This window comes from Cydia splendana, chromosome 10, assembly GCF_910591565.1.
Source record: "Cydia splendana chromosome 10, ilCydSple1.2, whole genome shotgun sequence".
Classification (NCBI taxonomy): domain Eukaryota; kingdom Metazoa; phylum Arthropoda; class Insecta; order Lepidoptera; family Tortricidae; genus Cydia; species Cydia splendana.
Genome location: NC_085969.1, coordinates 13,155,722 through 13,181,947, shown reverse-complemented (window position 1 = coordinate 13,181,947; position 26,226 = coordinate 13,155,722). Strand labels below are relative to the sequence as shown.

The 26,226-nt window shown below is 39.4% G+C and overlaps 3 protein-coding genes and 1 long non-coding RNA gene across 5 annotated transcripts in view; 1 reads left to right on the top strand and 3 right to left on the bottom strand.

The window, feature by feature from the left end:
• Nucleotides 1–26,226, top strand: part of LOC134794343 (ATP synthase subunit s, mitochondrial) — a 242,433-nt gene that overhangs the window by 85,610 nt on the left and 130,597 nt on the right. The gene's annotated exons all lie outside the window — the stretch shown is intronic.
• On the bottom strand, nucleotides 7,185–8,037 carry LOC134794586 (uncharacterized). 2 transcript variants are annotated; one of them, XR_010144685.1, is made up of 2 exons: nucleotides 7,958–8,037; nucleotides 7,185–7,333 (listed from the first exon to the last, which is right to left on the bottom strand). It is a non-coding gene; the product is annotated as an uncharacterized LOC134794586 (long non-coding RNA). The 2 variants fall into 2 exon arrangements; XR_010144686.1 differs by lacking the exon at nucleotides 7,958–8,037 and adding an exon at nucleotides 7,848–7,940.
• LOC134794576 (uncharacterized) lies at nucleotides 8,174–11,671 on the bottom strand. The gene is made up of 8 exons (XM_063766385.1): nucleotides 10,539–11,671; nucleotides 9,510–9,645; nucleotides 9,075–9,150; nucleotides 8,960–9,033; nucleotides 8,626–8,706; nucleotides 8,517–8,592; nucleotides 8,402–8,475; nucleotides 8,174–8,255 (listed from the first exon to the last, which is right to left on the bottom strand). Exons 1-8 carry the CDS (start codon nucleotides 11,287–11,289, stop codon nucleotides 8,174–8,176), a joined length of 1,350 nt encoding a protein of 449 aa, XP_063622455.1. The 5' UTR covers nucleotides 11,290–11,671.
• Nucleotides 14,433–25,627, bottom strand: LOC134794318 (ribonuclease H2 subunit A). The gene is made up of 6 exons (XM_063766087.1): nucleotides 25,422–25,627; nucleotides 25,103–25,332; nucleotides 24,667–24,810; nucleotides 20,837–20,984; nucleotides 19,444–19,527; nucleotides 14,433–14,650 (listed from the first exon to the last, which is right to left on the bottom strand). Exons 1-6 carry the CDS (start codon nucleotides 25,564–25,566, stop codon nucleotides 14,463–14,465), a joined length of 939 nt encoding a protein of 312 aa, XP_063622157.1. The 5' UTR covers nucleotides 25,567–25,627; the 3' UTR covers nucleotides 14,433–14,462.

Below are 26,226 nucleotides of genomic sequence, written 5' to 3'. Positions count from 1 at the left end.
ACTTAGGTATAAGTGTTGTTTTAGTATTTATTATTCAGACGTTATGTCTATAAAAGCCATAACTAACCCATATATGCAGCTACTGAATAACAAATAATATGTGGATTTCATTACAGCTTCCAGTAATAGCGTCCACCTTTATTCAAAAACTAGCATTAAAACAGAAACTGCAACCGCTTTTATACAGTTGAAAGTCTTCACCGACGCTTCTTTTCAGCATTTTGTAGCCACTATCACATTTTTCTTAATATTGTCTGCTTAATATCTCACGACACAAAATATATACAGCTAATTGCTGCTAATGCTGCTATTATGCAGCTTTTAGTAACCACAAATGCTTTAAGCTGAATAATGTCTGACTAACTGTGTAAGAAATAAGTATTATTCAGCTTTAATATGCAAAACCGATACTATGCAAAATTTATTCAGCATTTATTGGTATATAGGCCCCACTAGGCCCACATATTTTCTTATTCCGAATTTAGTAATTTCCACCGCTTATACACAAAATTTATGCAATCTTAATTTGAATAAGATGATAATTTTACTCTATTATCCTGCTTGTGTGTTACTTGGGAACGTTGTTTGAGTAAGCTCATACGTAAAATGTTTGCTACAAACGTAGGTACCTAAAGTAAATAGGTATCACAACTGAGATAACTGATAAGTGATAACGCATGTGAGAACTGATAAGTAACTTTTGCGACTTGCAACACAATAGACCTTCGTTGTGAATCATAGTCCATGTCTACAAAATATCAAAATAACCCTCATCGGACATCTCACAAAACAGCACATAGAAAAATGCTTGGAAATTAGGGATTGACGGCAGTAATGCACGTTGCATTGCTGCCGTTTTACTAATACGAGGCAGACAATCCTTAAAACTGCTTGTACCTACTAAAATAAAACAAACTAAGCCCAATAAGGTACAAACCTTACTGTTACCTACAACTAACCAACTTTTGGGGGGTTCTAAATACTACAAGAATAGGATATCAAATATAAACATCCAAATGGGAGTACCTAACAAAAGTTTATTTTATTTTATGAACAACAGTATACCCTTCAGGGCCGTAGTAATACTTACAATAGGTACTCTACTTATTACACTATCTTATTTGTATACTAAATTTGACAATATGGGTGGCCTAGCTTACAGATTACTGGTACTCTATGTGCTTTTACTTAAGTTTCAGGGAACAAATATAGGTTAGCGGACACTTTTTTAATACCTACAGAGGTACGAGACGCGGGAACGGTGTATTATCTTAAAATCATTAACATTATGAGAAAATTAATTCCATTTTAAGCTATTTCGGTTCCTGTAAGTTACTTTACTTAGTTATATTACTTAATGTTAAATGTGAATCAATGTGGGCATGAAAACAAAGGATTGGAGTGTTTCCTAATGCATAATTCCCTCGTAGGAAACGTATGGTTGGGTGGTTAACTAGGTGTATACAATTCATCCCATTGTTATTTTTGAGTCATCATTGCATATATTACCACACCACTTTTCTCTCTGGCCAGAAACAGTTTTCTCACAGTTTTATGGAAATAAATGTTTGTTAATATTCCTAATACATTATTTTTCTTTTTCACTATCATGACGTAAGTAACTGTGTGGCCCGGTTTGGTCCTATGATTGACTGGTACAAAACACCTATAAGTTAATTTAAGTTCATCTATGTTTTGGACAAAATCTAAGTTTGAATATTTCCTATTGTATGTTGTATTTAAGTCTCCTGACTCCAAATTTGAAGTTTAATGTTACCATTGCCATTTACCTACTAATTAATACTTATCATTAAAAGCTGGTATTATAGCTACTTATTCACTGGACTTCAACGTTATTAGACGTTAGACTTCATGATTTATTCTGTCAAAGCATCCTAATTACAAGTAAAATTGACTATAGGTAAACTATAAGGCATGTAAAAGTTTGTCAAGCACTTTTAATAGTTAGGTACAGCAGTACGATTACATATCTAAAATTAAAAAAAAATAGTACTCACCCAATCAGAGAATCAGTTCCAAAACACAACACAAACTGTCACAATCCTACACATCATCACATAATGCACACTAGCTCCCCACAGGTCTGCAGTGCAAGACTTGCTGGAAATGGCTTGTCTCGTCGGAGCTACGAGTATGTCGGGAATGTTTTGGTAGCGCACGTGTGCCGACGTCACGTGCGTTCGTTACAGTGAGTCTGCGCGTTCCGAGCCGCCGCTCTGTACTTGACTGTGCCCTGCCCATCCTGGATATAACAGGTTAAATAGACCACCATAATGTGTACATGGTTGATGATTGGACTTGTGACAATGGGGAATGGACGCGATGCACACGAGTAACGAAATAGGGACAAAGTGATATCACATCACATAACTACCGACCATAAGATATTAGTGTGAATATTAAATATTTAAAACTCATACTTACCTGATACCTATGTAAACTGTACGGTATCCGTTTTGTTTAATTAAATGTTAGGTAACTAAAAATTTGTAACATAACATAAGTTTAACATTTTAATTAGAATACTTACCTAAATATTATATACTATTTAATATTAAATGAAAAATGGAAAGCATTACGTTTCCGACAGGACTTAAACCCGCGACCGCTTGTACGTTGACGTATCTATATTTTAAATCCATACCAACCAAAGGTGTTTTTCTCTTGTATCTAAGTTAAGACTTTATCACTTTTATATGGTTTCATCTAACATTCCTGAATCAGATACTTTGCATAGGTATAGTAATAGGTACCTACTAGGTATGAATATGAAGGTGCTACACTACACAATACGAGTATGACTACGAACTCATCGCTAAATTGCGCAATGAGATGGAAATTATTTGTATCGGTTGAATAATACTATAAAAAGTTCCATTAATAAAGTAATCTCAAGAATTCCTCGTTTATCCTTACAGAGATCGTGATAAGTAGGTATCTATTACACCGTATTAAAACTAGTAGGTAATCGGTGTACGGACACAGATGTGCTTGACTCACGAATGTGATTGATTAGCGCAGATTTTTCATATTAAACGGAAACGTCGAGTGACAAAAGGACTTGGCTTTTCTTTCAAGTAACGTAGTAGAATATTTTAGGTAAGAAGGTACCTAAGTATTTCTTACTATTTCAGATTCGAGAAGCAGTGCAAACAAAAGAATGACCTCTTCTTTAGATTTCCTTTGGTATCCAAGATTTTTTGCCTACGAAGCAAGCACAGGTTTCCGATAGGAATATAGGAGTTTTATAGAGCAGCAACAAATGGGTCGAACGTACTTGGGACTCCCGAGGTCCCTCGCCATTTCACCAGGAACGCAATACCACATCAATATTATATCTCGAAGGTAGAAGGTAAAATATTCTAGTTCTGACATATGTACAACATAGGTATTCATACATTAGGGTCACCAGATTCCTAATACAGACAAGGGAAAAGGAAGATGCTTTGCCCTACTAACACAATACTTGGGAGTACCCATAGTAACTGCTACATCTATACCTACATACATATGTAGGTAGGTATTTAAATTCTGCTAAGTACCTACTGTGTCTACTATTGTCGTCTTGCCTAGGCCCTCAGACAGGACCCGAGACTGTCCCAAATACGACCGGCACAGGTATTGGTAGAATAGCTAATTGTCACTATCGGCGGGTCATTGTTCGGCGCTGCGGGCGTGACAATTGCTTCCGCCAAGTTCATTGTCGTGTCATGCTCATGCCCTTCGCTAAACGTAACATACTACGTGACTACTGAACCATGAGCGATAGGAAAATGGGTTAAAACTTAGGGGGAAAATATTTTCTGGAGTCCACATAACGGGGTTCTTCAACTTCATGCTTTTAAAAGATCGGCAATGCGTATGTGACACCCATAAAGTTATATTACAGCTTATCTTTATCAAGAGGGATATTCGCCTGGTTGCCAATGCCACCAACGCGCAACGCGGTAATCGCAGTATGAGAGATGATATCATACATTTCGACCTAAAATCGACAGTGTATGACAGAATTGTGTGGTTATAATCTTCAAAACCCCGTATTTATAGCCGGACAGATAATTTATTAAACTTCTTTAAGTATTATATCAATCATACATGGACGTGTTCCCCATAGATTATCTAGGTATTTAAAATGATCTTAAGGTAGTTTGTGGCAAAATGAAGAAATTTAAGTTAGAAAAACCATCATATCTCTCTAGTAAGTAAAATCACGTGTTCATCTCATATTTTATTTATTTCCCGAATAGTAACATTATATGTGATCGTAATTTAGCAGCTTTTACTTGCCCGTATTGTTCTTTCTTTCCCACGGTTCTTAGTTAAAATTTTCACTATAAAAGAGTGGGCAGAGGCCGGACAATAATAGTTTTCATAAGTGTAAAATCAGGTCAAGAGCCTCGATACGTCGGTATCATCGCATTTTCTATCAACGCTGTTATAATTGCAAGGCCGCCACTTCCACACAGCTGTAGGCGAGCCCATTTAAATAATGATGTTCTACAATTATAACGATGTACTAAGAAAGTGCTTATTATCAAATCCAGAAATTGAGGTCACGATCCTATAGCTAGTAATCAAAACCATTTGCTCATCCTTTTTTCGCTTAACTAGAAACTTAACGTCGGAGAATTGAATTTGCAACTTCGTTACATGACTGCTGGTTTATTTTCAATAAAAAATCTGGTTAGTGTCAGAATGGAGGGAGATCCCGTAACATAATTCCTTGTGGATAATCGTTCCAATCCATAGCGACCCTAACGACTTCGATGTAAAACACAACAAGGAAGTTATGGATAATTTCGGCACTAAACATTTTCCATCTCCACGTCGATCTAAGGAAGTGGCAATTATTATTCTGTTGTCGTAACTCTAGACAACTGTAAGCGCTGATAGTTTAGTGGTGAGGCGTGCGGCTGCCAAACCGGAGGTCCTGGGTTCAACCCCTCATACTTACCAACTTCCTTCTCGGAACTCAAGTACGAATCCTTTTAACCGCTTCGAATTTTTCATCGAGCGTGCGCCGCCGGTACGTAGTTACACGAAGTTTTGCCTTATTTATCAGACTGCGGCGAAATGAGCTGGATATGTCTTATATATCAGTATCGCTTTCTTCGGTGAAGGTCTTGTCGTGGAAGCTTTCATGACGAAACTGGACCGATAACAATAAGGCTCCAATGTTATGGGATTAGGAAGATCAGGAAGCCATGGCAAAAAACATGGAAATCGCTTGGAAAACAATGATAATTGCTCCAAGCATATTACAATACGTAGATTGTAACATGATCTTTATGGTCTGTTGTGTCCGGAGTGCGTCAATTGCTTAAATTGGATTGAATTAACTTTGTCTGCAGAGCTTACATGGAACTCAATTGGAGTAAGAATAGCCATAACAGTTACATTGTCCTGTTAGTAATTCCGAGAATCCTAATCAACCGTTTGGGTACAGAGCATAGAATAAGTAATAGTACCTCACGGGCCTTAAATAAGAAGAATACCTACACGAACTTCCTGATTCGAGTTTATTAGCTGTGTCTGCTTTAGGGAATGCAAATCGGTTATAACCGAATATTTTGACAAAATTTCATAACCGAATATTGGAAAATGGAATAACCGGTACGAATACGGTTATTTCGGTTATTTATTTATGACTTAAATTCTATGTTTCTATCATCTAATGACTACAAAACTGCCTTTTTTAGCTGTGACGTCTGTGACTATAATTTTTGTCATTCCTGTACTTTAATAATGAAAATATACCAAATCTACTTCCCTGATTTATGAAATATCTTATTGTATCACATCCAAGGTCATATTTTCCTCTTACTGTATTTTGTGTATTTTATTAAAAAATGAAGACTTATACTCACATTCCCTAATACTGTACCTTTATTTTCGTAATTTTTTAATTACTTAATTGTAAAATTATCATTTTTGTTGAAAATAACCGTAACCGATTATAACCGATATTCGGTTATTTTTCGGGCATAACCATAACCGAAACCGGTTATGAAGATTAGCCGGTTATTGCATTCCCTAGTCTGCTTTGGTGCAATGGAAAAGCAAATCAAAGTTATAGAAACACTTCATCATATAGAATGCAACGTACACCCAATGTTGCCAATCCAGTGCCCCTACCTTTACCTTCAGCTGCTTAATTTTACGGCCTTCCTCATCTCTGAGACTATGAGTTTGAGAATAATAATAGTATACCGTTACAGCATTGCGCCCTTGACTTAAACATCCGGCCTTTCCTGGCGCGCGTACAAGCAGTATTCACCTAATTTTCTAAATTGCCATGCCAATAACAATTGACGTGTGGCATTAGTATGCAGCATGTGCTCCGACGCTGTGTGGCATCACGAGCGAGTTGCCCGTGATCCCTAAACTGATAGGGAGAAAGTAGATTTCACCAAAAACGAAACTGTTTTTTTATATTAAAACTGTTGAAAGGAATGTTTATACTGGAGGATTTAGAGCCTGCCAAGCGCCATCTGGCCAGGAAGCTTAGGCGAGATGACAATCGTACAGTCACCACACGGGATTGTTATGCCATTTAGAGTTCTTGCTAAATTGGAAATTCTATAGCGTAAGTATTGAACAAGCAATTTAGCTAGGACCCTAAATGGCGCAACAATCGCGGAGCGTGATGGTACATCGACAAACTCCAATCGAAAAGTAGAACTGTAATATCGGGATGACGAAAAGTCAGTTGACTCATTTCAGTGCATTATTTAAGTTTCGATTGGCGTTTTCTATCAACGATTGCCATCTAGACTAGGCCCCCAGGTGAGGACACGACTCGATAAACGTGGCGTTCAAATTGAAACTCTATTGGCATAACATTAAATGTAATTATTGTCTCATTAAGAACTACTTATGTAAGTGAACCATAGCAGTACCTGATGTACCTACTTATGTTATGTCCCCCTCATTTTTAAAGCAGAGTTTCTTAACCGGTGGTCCACAGACCACGGAGGTGCCTTTAGAAGCACCCTTGAACTATCATTATGGTAAGTCGAACACTTGGTAACTAATTTACTTGTTTATATCGGGTTCAAAAAAATCATTAAGATTATAACATTTACGAAGTACAGGTATAGATGCATATAAATTAAGAAAATACTTCTAAAGGGAATTACAATGGAGTACATGATAAAACTACATACCACTATATACAATTTTATTTATTTAATTGACTAACATATTCCAAATAAATACTTATTCTAATACAATAATTTATGACTTTACCTGTTTAATTGCATGGCACCTAATATTAATTCTTACCTACCTACAGGATCCTCACGAGTTATGCCTGAAAACGATAAAATACTCGTTAGAAACATTGCATCAAACGTATTACTCATAAAACCATAATAGTTTGCATAATTCGATTCAATCATAACAACACTTATACAGGATGATTGTGACGCATTCCTTTGAACATAGCATATTATAGCTCATTTGCATGTATGTATGGCTTTTTTCTGTTATCGTGTAAAAAAATATTTCTTTTTTGCAACTATGTATGCAATAATGTATTATTACTTACTTGACATTAGGTTGAAACTGGTAGATATCGTACGTAAACCCTGCGGAGCCGGCACGTGCCCTGCAGGCTTCTTGCGGCCATTCACCGATAAGAGAAGCAATATAGTACTCTTTACTCACTTGGCATAAGGTCGCAATTTAGACCGTACAGCGTACGGGGCTCCTACAGCACTGGGCTAACGTCAGTTGCACAGGCAATAACTCACTATTTGTTACTCATCTCAGCCGCAGCCGGCATATTCCTGCTGACTGTACAAGCAATAATGTGCGTTACTCACCTGACATAAGGCTGGAACTCGTAGATGTCGTCCACCACCCTCCACAGCCGGCATACAACGCCGCAGTCGGGCTCCTGCCGACCGTACAAGCAATAATGTGCGTTACTCACCTGACATAAGGCTGGAACTCGTAGATGTCGTCCACCACCCTCCGGAGCCGACATACAACGCCGCAGTCGGGCTCCTGCCGACTGTAGGTACAAGCAATAATGTGCGTTACTCACCTGACATAAGGCTGGAACTCGTAGATATCGTCCACCACCCTCCAGAGCCGACATACAACGCCGCAGTCGGGCTCCTGCCGACCGTACAAGCAATAATGTGCGTTACTCACCTGACATAAGGCTGGAACTCGTAGATATCGTCCACCACCCTCCGGAGCCGACATACAACGCCGCAGTCGGGCTCCTGCCGACCGTACAAGCAATAATGTGCGTTACTCACCTGACATAAGGCTGGAACTCGTAGATGTCGTCCACCACCCTCCGGAGCCGACATACAACGCCGCAGTCGGGCTCCTGCCGACCGTACAAGCAATAATGTGCGTTACTCACCTGACATAAGGCTGGAACTCGTAGATGTCGTCCACCACCCTCCACAGCCGGCATACAACGCCGCAGTCGGGCTCCTGCCGACCGTACAAGCAATAATGTGCGTTACTCACCTGACATAAGGCTGGAACTCGTAGATGTCGTCCACCACCCTCCGGAGCCGACATACAACGCCGCAGTCGGGCTCCTGCCGACTGTAGGTACAAGCAATAATGTGCGTTACTCACCTGACATAAGGCTGGAACTCGTAGATGTCGTCCACCACCCTCCGGAGCCGGCATACAATGCCGCAGTCGGGCTCCTGCCGACTGTAGGTACAAGCAATAATGTGCGTTACTCACCTGACATAAGGCTGGAACTCGTAGATATCGTCCACCACCCTCCGGAGCCGACATACAACGCCGCAGTCGGGCTCCTGCCGACCGTACAAGCAATAATGTGCGTTACTCACCTGACATAAGGCTGGAACTCGTAGATGTCGTCCACCACCCTCCGGAGCCGACATACAACGCCGCAGTCGGGCTCCTGCCGACCGTACAAGCAATAATGTGCGTTACTCACCTGACATAAGGCTGGAACTCGTAGATGTTGTCCACCACCCTCCACAGCCGGCACACAACGCCGCAGTCGGGCTCCTGCCGACCGTACAAGCAATAATGTGCGTTACTCACCTGACATAAGGCTGGAACTCATAGATGTCGTCCACCACCCTCCGCAGCCGACATACAACGCCGCAGTCGGGCTCCTGCTGACTGTACAAGCAATAATGTGCGTTACTCACCTAACATAAGGCTGGAACTCGTAGATGTCGTCCACCACCCTCCACAGCCGGCATACAACGCCGCAGTCGGGCTCTTGCCGACCGTACAAGCAATAATATGCGTTACTCACCTGACATAAGGCTGGAACTCGTAGATGTCATCCACCACCCTCCACAGCCGGCATACAACGCCGCAGTCGGGCTCCTGCCGACCGTACAAGCAATAATGTGCGTTACTCACCTGACATAAGGCTGGAACTCGTAGATGTCGTCCACCACCCTCCACAGCCGGCATACAACGCCGCAGTCGGGCTCCTACCGACTGTACAAGCATTAATGTGCGTTACTCACCTGACATAAGGCTGGAACTCGTAGATGTCGTCCACCACCCTCCGGAGCCGACATACAACGCCGCAGTCAGGCTCCTGCCGACCGTACACAGATATCGCGCGCTCCAGCAGCTGCTGTGCTGACGTCAGTTGTACGACTACGCAATAAAACAATCAATAAACAGACTGATACTTAGATGCCCTTCTGAGAGTTTGTAGAATTGAGTTACAGAGGGCATTATATAGTAAAATTAGGTATTTAATATAGAACTCAATTTATGTTTTGGGTGCAGTACTCGTATCTATAATATCGATGTAGATTATGCGGATACAGAAACACTATAGCAGGTAGTTTAGACCAAACCATAGTTGCACCCTATGTTTTTTAATTCAGGTAAAGAAAAATTATAAAGCAGTACCTTTCAAAACACAAAGAGCCATACAAAATAAAATAAAAACACGGATTTATTATTAATTAGGCTAGAATTTTCCGGCTAGGTATAAACCTAGCCTAAGCCTAGCCTAGCCTAGCTAAGCTAGCTATAGCCTAGGTATAAGCAATTTTTTGTATTAAGCACTTTTATGATAGCTCCGTCGTCTGTGTAAAGTTTTAAAGTTATTAATTCGTATTAGAATAGGTAATTTTCCTCAACAAGTGCAGGCGAGCCTAAACATCACTGATGGACTTAATTTTTTAACAATTTTGAGCTTACTTACCATTAAACAATTATTGCGTAAGTATACCTAAGTATTAAACAACTAAATTAGTTTTAATCATTCGTATCAACTGCCTAGGTACTCAACGAACACAAGAAGTCGTAGTAAATAGTAGTACATAGTAAGCCGTATGGCGTACCTAAGGGTTAAAGGTCTTTTACGTGCCCGTTTATCTCAGTAAACAAAAATCTGATCACGTTGGAAGGGCCTCTAACTCTAATTCAATTTAAAAAAAAAAAACAATTTCCTTGACTGTATCTGTACCTACCTACATATTATTTCGTAATGCAAGTTGCATTACACTTCCTATCTATATTAAGAAAATAAAACTTACAATTGCTATTTCCAAAGGTCCTTTCGTCTTCATCGTTGCTGGCGCCACCATGTTTCTTGAACGAAAGCAGCTTCGGAATCACGAGCAGCATACACACTACGGCGATCATCGTGACAATCTTCTTAAAGATCAGCAACTTCAGCAACAGCTTTGCGATCGTCAAAATATCCAGTTTCAAATGCAATTTGTCGAGGAATCCCAGGCCGGGCGCTGTGTAAGGCACGCCGGGCCACGAAGGTTGCGGAGGGGGTCCGTACACGGGTTTAGGGGGACCATACACGGGCGCAGGCGGACCGTACGACTGCGTGGGTGGTCCATAGCTCTGGGGTGGTGGCCCGTAACTATTTGCCGGAGGACCATACTTCTGCGGCGGAGGTCCGTAGTTGTTAGCTGGGGCGTTATACGTGATCTCCGATTCGAACTTCACAGGGTTTGACGGCAGATAGTTATTTGAAGGAGGTCCTGAAAAGCCTGAGCCTGATGAAGAGCTAAAGCTGCTATCACTGTATGATGGGGAATAATCATAACCGGAAAAACTGTCATCACGATTGGAAATCTTTTTCTCTCCGTCCTTAGCAGTGACTATAATAACTCCTTTTTTAGCCTTTTCAGCTTCGATACGCGATTTGGAGTAAGCATCCAAATAGGTGTCAGTTTTAATGGCTTTAGTGCCATTTCCAGCCGGGCCGACAATCGCAGAAACACACACGCAGAGCGACAATACTGCTACGCAGCGCGCGGACAATTCCATTCTGAGGGTTTAAATTTCTGAGTATCCTTCCGAAAGACGTTGCCTCCATCGATCGCCGGTGACGAATGACGATGAGCGCTGCCGCCCATTCCGTTTTCACTTTTGACTTACCGTAAAAGAAGTTAAATATGATAATGGAACACAATTAAATTCTTCATGTGACCTGTGTTCCGCATCGCTCATGGTAAGTAGGCGCGGCGCGTGGCATGCATGCTGATTCCATTAGAGACGGAGCCCCCTAACCTTGTTGGATGAGCCCCGAACCTTACAAGTAATAATAGCCCGTCATATCTGCGTGAAAGTTCTATTAGTGGTTTAAATTGTTCAATTTAGACAGATTTGTATCAGAAAGTGAAAATATCAAGTATTGAAACGTGTCATTTTTGATGATGCCGCATAGAAACATCAAGAAGAGGCACTATCTATACTCTTCTTCGACATACCTAGTACCTACTCGGCTCGGTTATATACATTTTCTCGGAACTCGGAAGTTCATTGTTTGTAGGTAATAGGTAAAAACCTGGACCTTCTATAAAAAGTAGATACTTTTACTTGCCTCTTCTAACCTGCTGACTGCACTGATTTTAAAAACCGTGCTCGATTTTTTTTCTAATATATGGGCCATTTTATTTAAAGTTGTCCCCTACACTTTTTTTCAAAATTGGGATTTTTTATGTTATTTCTACTCAGAATCATGAGCTCTTTTGATCCTAATAGGAGAAAAAAAGTGTCCCAAGATTTCCATAGATTTTTCGATCTTTCCATTCCGAAACCGACATACAAAGTCTATGAAAAAATGGTAACGTAATGGGAAAAAAACCTTGGGACACTTTTTTTCTCCTATTAGGATAGAAAGAGCTCGCGATTCTGAGTAGAAATAACATAAAAAATACCAATTTTGAAAAAAGTGTAGGGGACAACTTTAATTAAAATGGTCCATATATGTCTAATAAGAATAACATATTGGCATCGATTCAATTCTCGCTTCGATCAAGATTCATATTCATCGCGACCTTTAAAACAGCGAGTGCAGAGCAAAACACGGTCATAAAAATAAGTACAATCACCTACAAGTTTCTTATAACTACAACGAAGTTCGTAGTTATATCTAATTCGAACTTATTAGCAAGGCTGGAAGAGTCATTTATTTTATGCGTTTCGATCTGCAGTGTACATAATTGGAGATGGTTGTAATCGACCAAATAAATTTGGGACATCATAAAAGTATGTCAAATTGACGTTACAATTAAAATTGTAAGGAACTCTTCCCAACGTTTTATCATAATTGGTTATACGGGGATCCAGTGTTCCATTTGGTTGACCATGTGCCTACCAAAAAAAAACATTTATCATTGTCAGTTATTTATAAATATCTGCATACGTACTGATTCAAAAGTGCAAACTTGGAGCCCCGCCAATACCCATATCAATACATCAAGCATGCATCCACTACATTGTTTGGCGTAGGTGGGTAAAGAAAGGACAGTTACTTACATAAAATGTATTTAAATTGACGACGATTTCTACTGATCAGGAATGCAATAACAAGAGTTTTCACTTGCAAAGTAAAATTAACATCCGGGCCTTGAGGTGCAGTTCAATGCAAGTACAGTTTAATTAGATAATTACTATTTACACGATAAATTACTTCCTAAGGCTTTGCAAAATAGGATTTATACAACTACATTTTAAATAAAAAAAAAATATAAAATTATTTTTTTAATGACTAAATAAGCAATAACTAATATAACTATTGAAAGAAAAAATTTACAAACCACCACGCATTATGCCAAAAAATCCATTTTATGCCGAAAACGCCTTACAACATTTTAGAACAGAGCTGATACTCTTCAAAGTGCTGGTTCTATTTTTATCAAACATAGCTAAAAACCATAGCAAGAAAACTCACTTTCACGTAAAAAAAACAGCATCGAAATCGGTCCATCTGCTTGAGAGCTACGATGCCACAGACAGACAGACATTGGCGTCATATCTACATATATTAGCACACCTCCTTTTGCATCCGGGGTTATAAATGACCACCCTATAACGTCATCAATGTCTTTCCCATCACGGAACAATGGTGTTCCGGACCTTTGGGAGGCGTGCGCGGAGCCGAAGCCAACACGTAGAGGCCCTTTTGACACTTTAATGAAATGTAAGGGGTACACCGAGCGGAGGCTGCCCTTGCCCGTGTCATGGGACGCACGCAGAGGCAGCACCCGCCAGGGTGTAAGGACTATTGAGAGTTGATGGAATCTAAAATGAAATAGGTTATTGGGTGAAAGCGATGGACTTGTCATTATTGTATTGTTTTCTTAGACAGAAATTTTGGAACCACGAGTAACTATTAAGTGTCAATAAGGTTTGAATTGAGCATTTTTTTAAATCTGAGTGCATTTTTTTTTTCACCTGATCGCTCAGCGCTAGCAGGCGTAGCTCACTCCGCGATTTCGTCGCTTTGCAACAGGTAGCTAAAACTAAAAGTACATCCGTTCCACACCAATTTTGGTGGCTAGCCATAAGCCGCGCGTGGCGCTGTCGCCACCTAGCGGCCATATCTGTCCTGATCGTAACAGACGCGTTTTGTTAGAGAGTGAGTCTTCTGTACCTAGTACTATTATTTATTCTGTGGCGCTAGTAAAAACAGTTCTAGTATATTTTTTTTCAATTCTTTATTGCATTCATGTATTTATTTACAATATTAATAGGTATTCAAAGTTAGTTGTAAACAAGTATTTAGGGTCGTCCATTAATTGCGTAGACAACAAAAAAACACAATATAGTATTTGGAGGGTTGTGTCAGATTTAATTTAATGTAATTTTCCTGCATTTTTACACTCATTTTGGCAGAAAAAAACGTGATATTTTCCTAGATCCCCTCTCCCCCACGTGATATTACCCATTACCCCCTCCTCTCCCTCCTGAACATCTCACGTAATTAATGGACGCCCCATTCATGTATAATATTATATGTTTTTACTAATGGATTGCCTTACAATGAATAAGATTACATAAGATTATACTATTGATACTGTACTATTTGAATAAGAAATGTGATAATTTGATTTCCAAATGCTAATTAACTTACTAGTGTACAAATAATGCTTAATATTACACGAATGGTCCTCAAAATATGTATCAGTACCACTACTTTATTTCACTAAATATATTTATTCAAACGCATTATCCATAGACAAATACCTTTCCTCGAAGAACTTATGTCTCTTCCTTTTCTTCTCTCCATCCTCAGATTTCACAGAGAAAAAAGAACTGATAGATTTAACTTTTTTCTTTGGAAGTTCGTCATCAATTTCTTCGAATGTACAGGTAGCGGCTTTGTCTTGCAGCATCAGTTCAGCTGGGGACCAATAAATTATATTTTAGCAGGAGATCTAAGGTCCACCACCTTGCATTTTGGAGACAAAGCAAACCGCTTGGAACAGGTGTTCCTGGGGGTGATCTGAGCTGATTAAGCCCGGTTGCCAAGAGGTTCCCCCCAGCAGGTGGGCAGGGGAGGGGGGGTAAAAGTGCCTCCGGCGCGCCTCACTCTAAGCTTTATATCTGCATACATCTCGCAACTATATCAAGTTTGGTGTCTTTTTCGTGTAATTCGAGGATAAAGAATTCATTTCTGTGACTAAATTTTCACTCACCCATACAAAAAAATCGAGTAATTCAAAATTCAAAAAAAATCTTTTTATATTTTTTTTCGTAAATCCTCTAAAAAAATTAAACTATGAGGAGTTGCTCTAGAAAAAAAATACATGTGAATAGCCCAGTTATCCTACTATATATATTAGTCAACTTGTCAAACATTTTTTTTCATAACTCTGTTAAAAAAAAATGTTTGTGTCGCGCGGCGTACCTGCATTGTAAGAGCGGTATGCAGCGTTTAGGATTTTTAAGTATGTTTAGATGATTTCTGACAAGTTGTTATTCTTCTGGTTGTAGATTACATTCATAAATTACTTCTGGACGTGATATATATACAAATATAAATTAAATATATAAATAAAGATGTTCGGAAAACTTTCGCCAAAAGAGTTAAGTATTATAAATGTGATAAAATTAACATTATTATTTGTATGTCTTTTCCATATCTCGGGACCATGGGGTCCCGGACCTTTGGGAGGCGTACGTGGGGACGAAGCCAACAGCGCAGAGGCCCTTTAAGGCACGTTAATCTAAAAGCAAGGGATACATGTGGTGGATACTATCCCCGAACGCACAATGTGATACATCCGGAGATGGTCCCCGCCAGGTGCAAAGACTATTGCAGTGCAGCACTTTTGTGCTGCGATGAGAACTAAGGTCATGGGCTATAGATTTGAAAGTTGGATGGACTGGATAATGGGCTATGGGAGAGACTAGCGGACACCTGCCGTGACAATCAGTCTCAAAATTGTAAATGACAGGTGGTGACTCGCCAACTCATTGAGTGGGCCCCGCAATGGCCGCACGCACAGTGCGACAACAGGGCAACACTTTGGAGTGGCTGTGAGGTTGCCGAGAAGTGAGTCTGCGGTAGCCAGATCCCGGTAATCCGTTCAGCAGGCCGCCGGCGTTATGACATTTTACACTTCCAACCTGGAGCATAGGTCCCGCTCTTGCGACTCCATTCTGGCCGGCCAATCAAGGCAAGTACAGAGGCGAGGGCCAGATGACAGGGCCCTCTGGAATAGGGGTCCGCGGTGTCGTCACTCACCGTCAGCTCGCCACAAGCTGCCCCCGCGGGACATTATTATTATTATTGTGGTGTTGTGGGCCTTTGAGTGTCGCTTTGACCAGCATTGATCTATTGTGACGGCCCTTTAAGTTCATTACTAATACCTGTTGCATCCAGAAAGTTCCAGATTCTTTGGGCCGTAATGTTTTGTACCTCATAGGGTTGCACTACGTGTCGCCCTAGGTAGGTACTTCTTTTTGACATTAGTAGTCCACAAGAACAGAGAATGTGCATTGCAGTCTCCTCTGACTCCTGACAGAATTTGCATGTCGCATCTTGTTTCTTGCCAATTTGAAACATATGTTTGTTCAACTTGCAGTGTCCAGTCAGTATTCTGGTCACCGCGCAAGTTTTGTGCCTTTTGAGTCTTAAAAGCTCCTTAGCAGTTTTGCTGTTGAACCCTTTGATCAGAGCTTTCGAGTGTTCTTGCCCTTTAACGAACTTCCACCAATCGATTGCTCTCGTTTTTTCTAACTTACTGAGCAGAGAATATGCATCTCGTTTTGTGCTTCCACAGAAGGGTTCTGGGCCGACCAGGGGTGTGTCTGCGCCCTTTCTAGCAAGTTCGTCCGCTTCTTCGTTTCCGTTAATGTCGGAGTGCCCTGGTACCCATCTAAGTGTAACTTTGTTGGAGTAAGCCAGTGCATTTAGGTTTGTTTTACAGTTCTGGACTAGTTTTGAGTTTGACTCAAGGGATTCTAGTGCCAGCGGAGCAGCCTGGCTGTCTGAGTTGATGTAGATAAGCTGGTGTCTTAGGTTTCTATCCAGGTTGATCTCCGCACATTTGTTGATGGCGAAGACTTCTGCCTGGAAGATTGAGGCCAGTGTGCCCATGCTGACGCTAGCTCTGAGCTTAGATCTCTCACCATAGATCCCACATCCTACATCATTGCCTTTCTTGGAAGCATCTGTATACCAGATGTGGCTTCCCTCTTCGACGTACATTTGGTTGTTGATCCATTTGTCTCTAGGAGGTATTTCTACTGTGTACAGTTTGGTGAGATGACATTCGGTGTGCGTGTCATCAGTGGGCATGCTAAGGGCTCTATTCGCAAAAACCCAGGCCTTTAGATTGGTTAATGCCTGAGAGCGCCATTTTGGCCTGTTTAGCGTGCATATTCTGTAGACGCACTGCTTGGCCTCCTTTTGCACCTGCAAGTGGAGTGGTATGATGTCCAGCAGTGCATCTAGGGCCGCTCCCGGTGTCGAGGAGTAGGCGCCTGTTACTGTTAAACAAGCCGTGCGTTGCAGGCTGTTTAGAGTGTTTATTGCTGTCTTTTGGCTGGTTTTGTTACACCAGACTGCGGAGGCGTAGGTGACAATTGGCCTCACTACCGCTGTGTATACTACATAGCAATTTGGATCTTAAGCCCCATCTTGCTCCTGCCATTCGACAGCATGACCACATGGCCATTTTCGCTTTTTGTATAATGTTTCTCAGGTGAGGGTTCCAAGTTAACTTTTGGTCAAAGGTGACCCCTAGATACTTGACCTCTGCCGAGAACGGTATTATTTGTCCATTAAGTCTTGGTTTTGTGAGTTTATCGAGCTTCCGTTTCCTTGTGAATGGTTAAATGGCTATTACAGTCTTGCTCGGATTAATGGACAAGTCATTTTCTCTACACCATTTGAATATTGTGTTTAGAGCTCCATGCATTAGGTTGGATATTGTGTTGTTTGACGATGACTACAAGGTCGTCGGCATATCCTTGTGTATCAAAGTCTTGGCCTGACATGATTGCAAGAAGTTGGTCCACTGCTAGGGTCCATAATAGTGAGGATAAAACGCCTCCTTGTAGGCACTCTTTAGTGGTATAAAAGTCATGCTCTATATATATAGTATTGATGGTCAGAAACGCTACTCTGTTCGAGAGAATGCTATGTACCCATCTGGTGGTTTCGTCTACTCCCTTTGATTTCATACCATTGAGTATGGTCTCTGTGGGCGTATTGTCGAAAGCACCTTCAACATCAAGGAACGCACATAGAGCGGTTTGCTTTCCCTCTAGGGTTTTCTGCACCTTGTCAACCTGGTTGAAAATTATTTCGGCGACACGGCGGTTTTCAGTTGTGTCGCATGTTCCGGTGTAGGATTTGGTCTATGTTTGGGGACAGATTATAGCCCCTCAGCAACAGCCACCATGCCCTGCTGACTGGGGCTGGTCCAAACGACATGGTTATTGGGAGCCCATATGGACAAGCCTACCTGCGGCGGCTGCTGCTTGTTTAGAGCTTATTCGTTGCCGCTGCAAAACAAAATGCGCAGGGAGGTGCAACTACGTTAAAAAAAACCTAAATGCACAGTCCCATGACTCCCATGGGCATGTAATGGCAATTACGATCAATATATATCTTATTTTAACCCGCATTTTTTGTCAAACATCTCCTATGTTAATTTTATCACATTTATAATACTTAACTTTATTAGAAAAAGTTTTCCCAACATCTTTATTTATATATTTAATTTATATTTGTATATATATCACGTCCAGAAGTAATTTATTAATGTAATCTACCACCAGAATAAAAACAACTTATCAGAAATCATCTAAACATACTTAAAAATCCTAAACGTTGCATACCACTCTTACAATGCAGATACGCCGCGCGACACAAAACATTTTTTTTAACAGAGTTATGAAAAAAAATGTTTGACAAGTTTACTATTCTGTATAGTAGGAGAACTGGGCTATTCACAGGTATTTTTTTTTCTAGAGCAAATCCTCATAGTATACATTTAGTAGAGGATTTTCAAAAAAAAAAATCTAATTTTTTTTTTTGAATTTTGAATTTTTTGATTTTTTTGTATGGATGAGTGATAATTTAGTCACAGAAATGAATTCTTCATCCTCGAGTTATACGAAAATGACACCAAACTTGATATAGTTGCGAGATGTATGCAGATATAAAGCTTAGAGTGAGGCGCGCCGGAGGCACTTTTACCCCCCCTCCCCTGCCCACCTACTGGGGGGAACCTCTTGGGGCTCTTGGCAACCGGGCTTAATCTGCTCAGGTCACCCCCAGGAACATCTGTTCCAAGCGGTTTGCTTTGTCTCCGAAATGCAAGGTCCCCTTAGAAAACGGGACCTTAGATCTCCTGCTATTTTACTGATTTCATGTTATATGGTGGTACCTGGTACAATCAGTCAATCACCATCTCTAATAAATAGTATTTGTATTGTATTATGTCAGATATTTTTGCAGGCTTTATGGTGCAAGACATTATTGCATGTGCATGTGATTGTTTATCAAATCCTATAGTAGAATCCCTTCAGGCAGGAATGACGAGTAAACGGTGAGAGTTAAGTATTACATTCGCTTCTGAGTAGGTATTCGTTTTTTTACATATTTTTTTACCTAAGCAAAGTGGGCTCCTGAGTTTTATGGATAGTTCTTATGGTTATGTATGTTATGATTACTGTTACCTGTAGACCAGCTGAAGCGCACTAGCATTGGGTATCCGAAGACATAGTCAACCTGCTCTCTGATGAACTTCTTTGTTAGGGGGTCTGTAAATTGATGGTTTTTTTATGTATTGTGAATATTATGTATGTGACCGTGACCGTGAGTACCTTTTGTATTGTTTTCGAGTTCCCGATATTATACACTCGAAACAATACAAAAGGTAATCACGGTTCATACCCCAGTCGATAAATCTTGCAAATGTCATAGTTATTATTCATACTTTTTTATTTATTTATTTTTAATGTAATAGTCAACAAACGAGCAGACGAGCCGCCTGATGGGAAGCGGTCATCGTCGCCCATGGACATAAGCAACATCACAGGAGCCACTTAAGCGTTGCTGACCCTTGAGAACCCTAAATACCCGGTTCTTGAAGAATCCCATGTCGTAGCGCAAAGGAAATACCTCAGGAGGCAAGTCATTCCACATTCTGCACGTTCTGGGAAGAAACGAGCGAGATGCCCGCTTATTCTTGGTGTGCCATGTATCTAAGAAATGGGGATGAACTTTGCTCCTTTGGCGGGAGGTGAGGTGATAGAAACGAGACGATGGCACCAAATCGAAAAGTTCTTCCGAGCACTCCCCATTGTACAGACGGTAGAACATGCAAAGAGAGCCAACGTCTCTCTGAAGGCTAAGAGGTTCTAAGCCGTCAGTAAGTTCGGGATCGCCGACAATACGAACTGCCCGCCGTTGGATGGAGTCAAGAGGAAGGAGCTGGTATTGTGGAGCGCCAGACCAGAGATGAGAACAGTACTCCATATGAGGTTGAACCTGCGCTTTATATAACAAAAGCCGGTGACTAGGTGTGAAGTACTGTTTGGCTCTGTTAAGCACCCCAAGCTTTTTGGAGGCCAGTTTGGCTTTATGTTTCAAATGACTACGAAACTAGACTTCGTTCGTAATATCGACACCAAGTATCCTGATACTTTTAGCCATGGTAAGGAGAATGCCTTGAAACTTTGGCGCCGTGACAAATGGGGCTTTTTTAGCGGAAAACGCACAGACTTGTGTCTTACTGGGGTTGAACTGGACGAGGTTACGTCTACCCCACTCGGAGACCTGTTCAAGGGACGTCTCGATCTCAGACACAAGTCGCATCCTACACTCCGACACCTGCTCAGGGGGGGCGTTTACACGACCTGTATAACAGCTATCGCCAGTGCTGTCATCTGCATAGCAATGAATATTGTTAGTCAATAACATATCATTGATATGCAGAAGGAACAGGGTAGGCGATAGTACAGATCCTTGGGGTACGCCAGCGTTTATGGGCTTATAGTCCAAGCATATTCCGTCAGTGACGACTGATATACTGTTGTACTACAGACCAATAAGACCGAATAAACTTGCCTCCAGGATATCCACTGCCAAATTCAGCTTGAGTCATCTCTAGCCCCTCCTTAAACTGCCAGACCTTCAGTGCATGGTCCCTCGTCACCTTGGCTACAATACTAGCCGCTGATACTATGGGATATATGGAGTCAGCCTTTTTTGCTACCTGGAATTATAATGAGTTTATGTTAGTTAGGGTGGTATCTGTTGCTACCATAAGGGAAAAGGCCGAAATTGCATAGTGAGTGGATAACACATGAATCTCAAGAGCTTAAGAGGAAAAAAATATGTGATACCAATTTGTTCAAAATTATTATTAATTATTATAAGGTACTACATAAACACAAATGGGGATTTAAATGCAAAATGTCATATTAATATTGAAAAAAAATGGACTGTGATTGTTTTTTTGGAAGAAGCTTTTGCAGTGTTGTAACAATACAAACTTAAGGCGACGGTAGCGGTGGGTAAAATTTCAGATTCTGTCAATTTACCCCATTTCACACACAAGCGCACTTCACGCACACTACCTCACTTTACTGGGACAGGTCAGTGACCCATCATGTTTTTTTAAGATTGGACTTTTAGTTTAGTATTGACCACTAGCCTCCTTTGAGGGTAAAAGCATTCCATTTAAAGATGAAAGAGAAACAATGCATTTAATCTTGCTTTCCTTGTCTGTTCATGTCACACGTGACGTACCTATTTAATTCATTTGATTGTTGACTGTTTTACTACCTACTATTGCTTTGTCGAGATACGCGTTTTGTACAATTAAAGCGAATAAAACAAGATGTCATTAAGTCAGATGTAAAATGTTATTTACTACTCTATACGGTTTTTCATAAGGTGCAAAATCCATTCAATAGGAATTTAAATAAATAAAGTTTCAGCAGGGTGGCAAGTCCATTTTGGCGGATAAAGCGAAACAGAATAGTTCTATCGAACCTGCTTACAAATTTTCACGAGAATCAGTTGAGAAATGTGATCTGCAAAGGAGAACATACAAAAGCATTTTTGCCCAAGCTGAAACGGAGACCTTTGCTAACGCTCGGCCAATGATGGTTTAGGTACACCTATAAAAAATGGTTGTCCCTGCTGTAATTTTAATATCTTTATATTTCAACCGGTACAGTTTTACCTTCAAAAATAATCGGTATCGCTAAACAATAGCGGTACCTTACTACTTATACGTTCACGAAATCGGTATCTGCATAACTTGATTGTTAGTATAAACTAACCTGGAAAATAATCTCAAAATCACCGAAACATTTATGTACAGTCACCTGCAATAATATGTTACGTCATTAGCGCCAACTTTGCCTCCAGGGAAACTTTGCCCAAAACGACAATTTTAAACAAATTCGTTAATGAAGAAAAATTTATAATAGTTATGGCAACCCTGCTGTTTTTAATAGAAAATAGGTTATATTTCTGACAAAACTATATACCAAACTTCTGCATAACTTGACTTGGGAATTTCGAGCGAGTTGTCTAATATAGGGTATATCTCGGCGGGCAAAAAATTGATAAATAATGAATGCAAGTAGAAAAAGTTGAGAACCCTTTGTCAAATTTTTCCGGGTTTCAGTTATAACACATGAAGCATAGATTACGTCTATTGAGATTTAAACTAAAAAGGCCTAAATACACAAAAGTTTTAGCGATGGGCAAAGTAATCCGGTAATTTGGCATCCATACCAACATTGCCCACCACCAAAAACGGATTAGGGTTGTCACTTTCATCTAATTTACCCAACTTCGCAAGTAAAAGAAGGTTATGTTTGTACACTAAAATAAGTTTATGAATATAATAATATACTGTATTTAATTTGTCTTATTATCCTTTATTTAGATGTTTTATCCCGTTAACGAATGAAAAACACAGCAAAAATCATATTTTTGGCTATTAACCTATTGTAACAGATTTTCTCAAAAGTGACAACCCTAGCCTATGTAAAATGCTTAGGCGAGCCTTATTTGTAAATGGGTAAAAACGGGTAGGCAACATTGCCCAGCAAATTTATTTAAAAGTTTTTACACTTATCGCTAAGATATTAACAGGGAATGGTAGGATTGCCCAAAACCTTTAAGTGATCCTTAGACATGATCATCATACCAGATATTTGAATACCAAATTGACGTGGGCAATGTTGGCGAAAACCCCGGATATCTTTGCCCGCCCTCTAAAACGCAAAAAAATGGGTAAAAACACGATAAAAAATGTTTTCTTCAAATAAACTGATGCGTTTGATCACAATGGACGTGCTGAGCAAAAAAAAATCATATATGATTTTTCTTTTTTGAGAAATTCGTGTTTTTTTTAAAAAGCGGGCAAAGTTGGTGATAATGACGGTACCTACTCTTCGAAGGCCTCAAAAATATGTGACATGCTCTTATGCTTCTACAAATAAGATCGTGTCAGATATTTTTGCGGCCTTCGTTGTGTAACATAAATTGCAGGTGACTGTACATTTGGAATAATTATTTTATTTAGTTTCAACGAAAGTTTCTAGTTTAGTACGAAAATACATCAGATATGCAATATGCACAAAATGTAGACCTAATCGAAATAAAACATTGCTTTTTATAGTAAATTTATAAAACATTCGATACACAGGTATACATAACAATATCCAGGCCACAGCGCTATTGGCCTGTAAGCTTCATCTCGGTCTCCAAAGCCGCAAAAACTCGCTAGTACTTAGTGCTGGTGCCGTTATTTTTTCTTGAAAATTTTCAAAGAACAGCACGTACACACGCATTATACATATAGACGGAACGAACGGCATAATCACAATCATTTATTCGTCGCAATCCATGGTATTTACAGGTCTAGGTACAAGACTTTCAGTTATTACTTATACGAATTACATAACGCTTCCTGTTAATAGGCAATATTTTAAAATAAAAGTTCTATAATATAATACAAGATTACAAATGTCATCAAAATTCATTGACGTACAGAAGTCAAATACGTTTTTAAAATGACGCAAATGAATACCAGCATAATGAAAATGAATCCCAATCGGTAAAGATGAGTCTTTAAACTTTTTTCATTTTAAGCGAGTTTTGAAGGAACATAATACTTAAATTCGACTGTAATCGTATTGTTTTAAGATAGTTTACTGCGGTTTTCAACCATTATGACCACAGCACACACAAACACAACACAGCAAATCACATTTAAATGAGACGCGAGCTGATATTTATGTACCCTATTTTTTGAAATACAATTTATCTACTGGTATACTTTCTCGTGTGCGTATATGATTTAATGTCAATATAATTGTCAAAAGCAAGCAAATCAAGCTGTCATTTTCATTTGAAGAAGTATACGTGTGCTCCCGTGCAGCCCCAGCGGGCATCTGACTAGAAGAGGAATTTTGAGTGATGTCGTCAATGTATGGAAATTGTTCGAAAGTTTACATTTGAGATTGAATTTCTGTGTTGTCTTTGTGAGTAAAAATATAAATCGATAATAAATTGGTAGTTGAATTATCTAGCTTTCAAAATCACACAATAATTCAATTACTGTCAAAGACAAAATTGTTTTGCTTCGGTCTCAAACGGAACTCCATATTTTGATTTTTTGATACTTTTAGTGTCGGTTTGTAGAGAATAACAGCAAATTAAAAATATAATGGCATGAAGAGTCGGTACACGGTTTCTTCGTGAACAAATTTACGTGTAATTTAATGCAATTATTAAACATTTATTGAACAAATTATGGTTACAAAGTGAGGTCTAAATCGAAAACGTCATATACCGGCCCCTTAATAAAAATATATGCAAAATAATTGGCACTTTATCCAAAACAAAAAACCCAAGCAATAAAAAATACATACAGTTATTTTATAGTTGGGAAAGATCTCACTGAGTTTGGCTTGATACTTTTCCGGAGGTCCCACAGTATCCACATAGACCTCTGTGATGTTAGCTCCAGATTCTGCCACTTTCTTGATTAGATCTATTGCTGAGTTCATTGACACCTAAAGCATTTCAACAAAGCAATCAGAATTAAGTAAGATATATTCAAATTGAGTTCATATAAGAATGAAAAGACTATAAAGAATTTAGTAATAATATTCAGTCTTATGACAAGTTCCCTAATAACATTTCACTATCATCTAACAACTAAAGTTTTCTCATAAGTTACTTAAACAGTTGATAATTCTAGTAACAATGTAATTCTTGTAAAACTTTATTCATAAATTTTGGTTAATCTTAAAGTAAGAAATAAAATTAAACAATTATAGAAAGAGAATAAGAATTCATTATTACCTCATTTAGTGAGTGCTTCGCTCGCCTGTACATAGAATTAGATATGTAATTAGGAGATATAATCTCTGCAGCCCAGCCCACATTGTTTAAAGAGGCATCTTCAGTGAGCATTTTCCTGAATATATCATCTCGTTTCTCTTCCGTTAGCGCCTTTGAGTCAGCGCACCCTAGATCCTTCAAAACGCTCGTTTGACTCAAAGGACAGTAAGCTACGCCATACACCATGGGCCCTGAAAATGTTTGAGTATTATGTACCGGTTATTAAAATTCGCACAGGACTAGAACTGCCTGGTAATACATATATTCTTCGTTGTCTTACCAAGCACTGGGCCACGTCCTGCCTCATCCACTCCAAGCATGCATGGTTCGGTTTTACAAACAGAAGGAACCTCTGAAGAATTCACAAAATTTCGAAAGTTGTCCTTAGTTTTTATGAAATCCTGAAGTGCCTGTAAGGATTCCATAGCTTATCTTTAATAATATGTAGGTAATGTTAAGTTGCTTAAACTATTTTAATTTCACGTTAGCATTTACTTTATTAATTTCCCGCTTAAATATTTCTTGTTTTGCCAATGGCAAACTGACAATGACATTACTGCCTACTGCCATGACATTGACATGTGTGAGTTTGGATTGCCAGTATTGGTACCTTGATATCCCATAATATTGTTAAGTACATGAACCAAACATGAACTTATAGAATCCCTCTAAAATAAGTCTGCACCGACTTAAATAGAACTAAGTATGAGAGAGACAAACGTCATATTTTCATATAATAGTGTACTAACATATCCACACTTTGTCATTGCAAAAAAAATGCCATTCAGAGTTAGCTTGGTCCGACTAAAATCCCTTCAATACGAATTATTGTTCGAAAAATGGCAACATTAATCTATGGTTGAATATACTTTTTCGGTGTGTCGATTGACCAAAGTAATTATGTATATGGTCAAACAATTTCTTTTTTCAAGCTGAAAGTAAAAATCATGGTAAAAATAAAGAAACGACTTATAAAATTATATTTTCAAAACCTAAAGTTAATTTCGTAAGTCTCCTAATTTTTTATTTTTAAAAACAAAATGTACAAGCATTTTTTAAAGTACTGAACAGCTTTTAGCTATGCC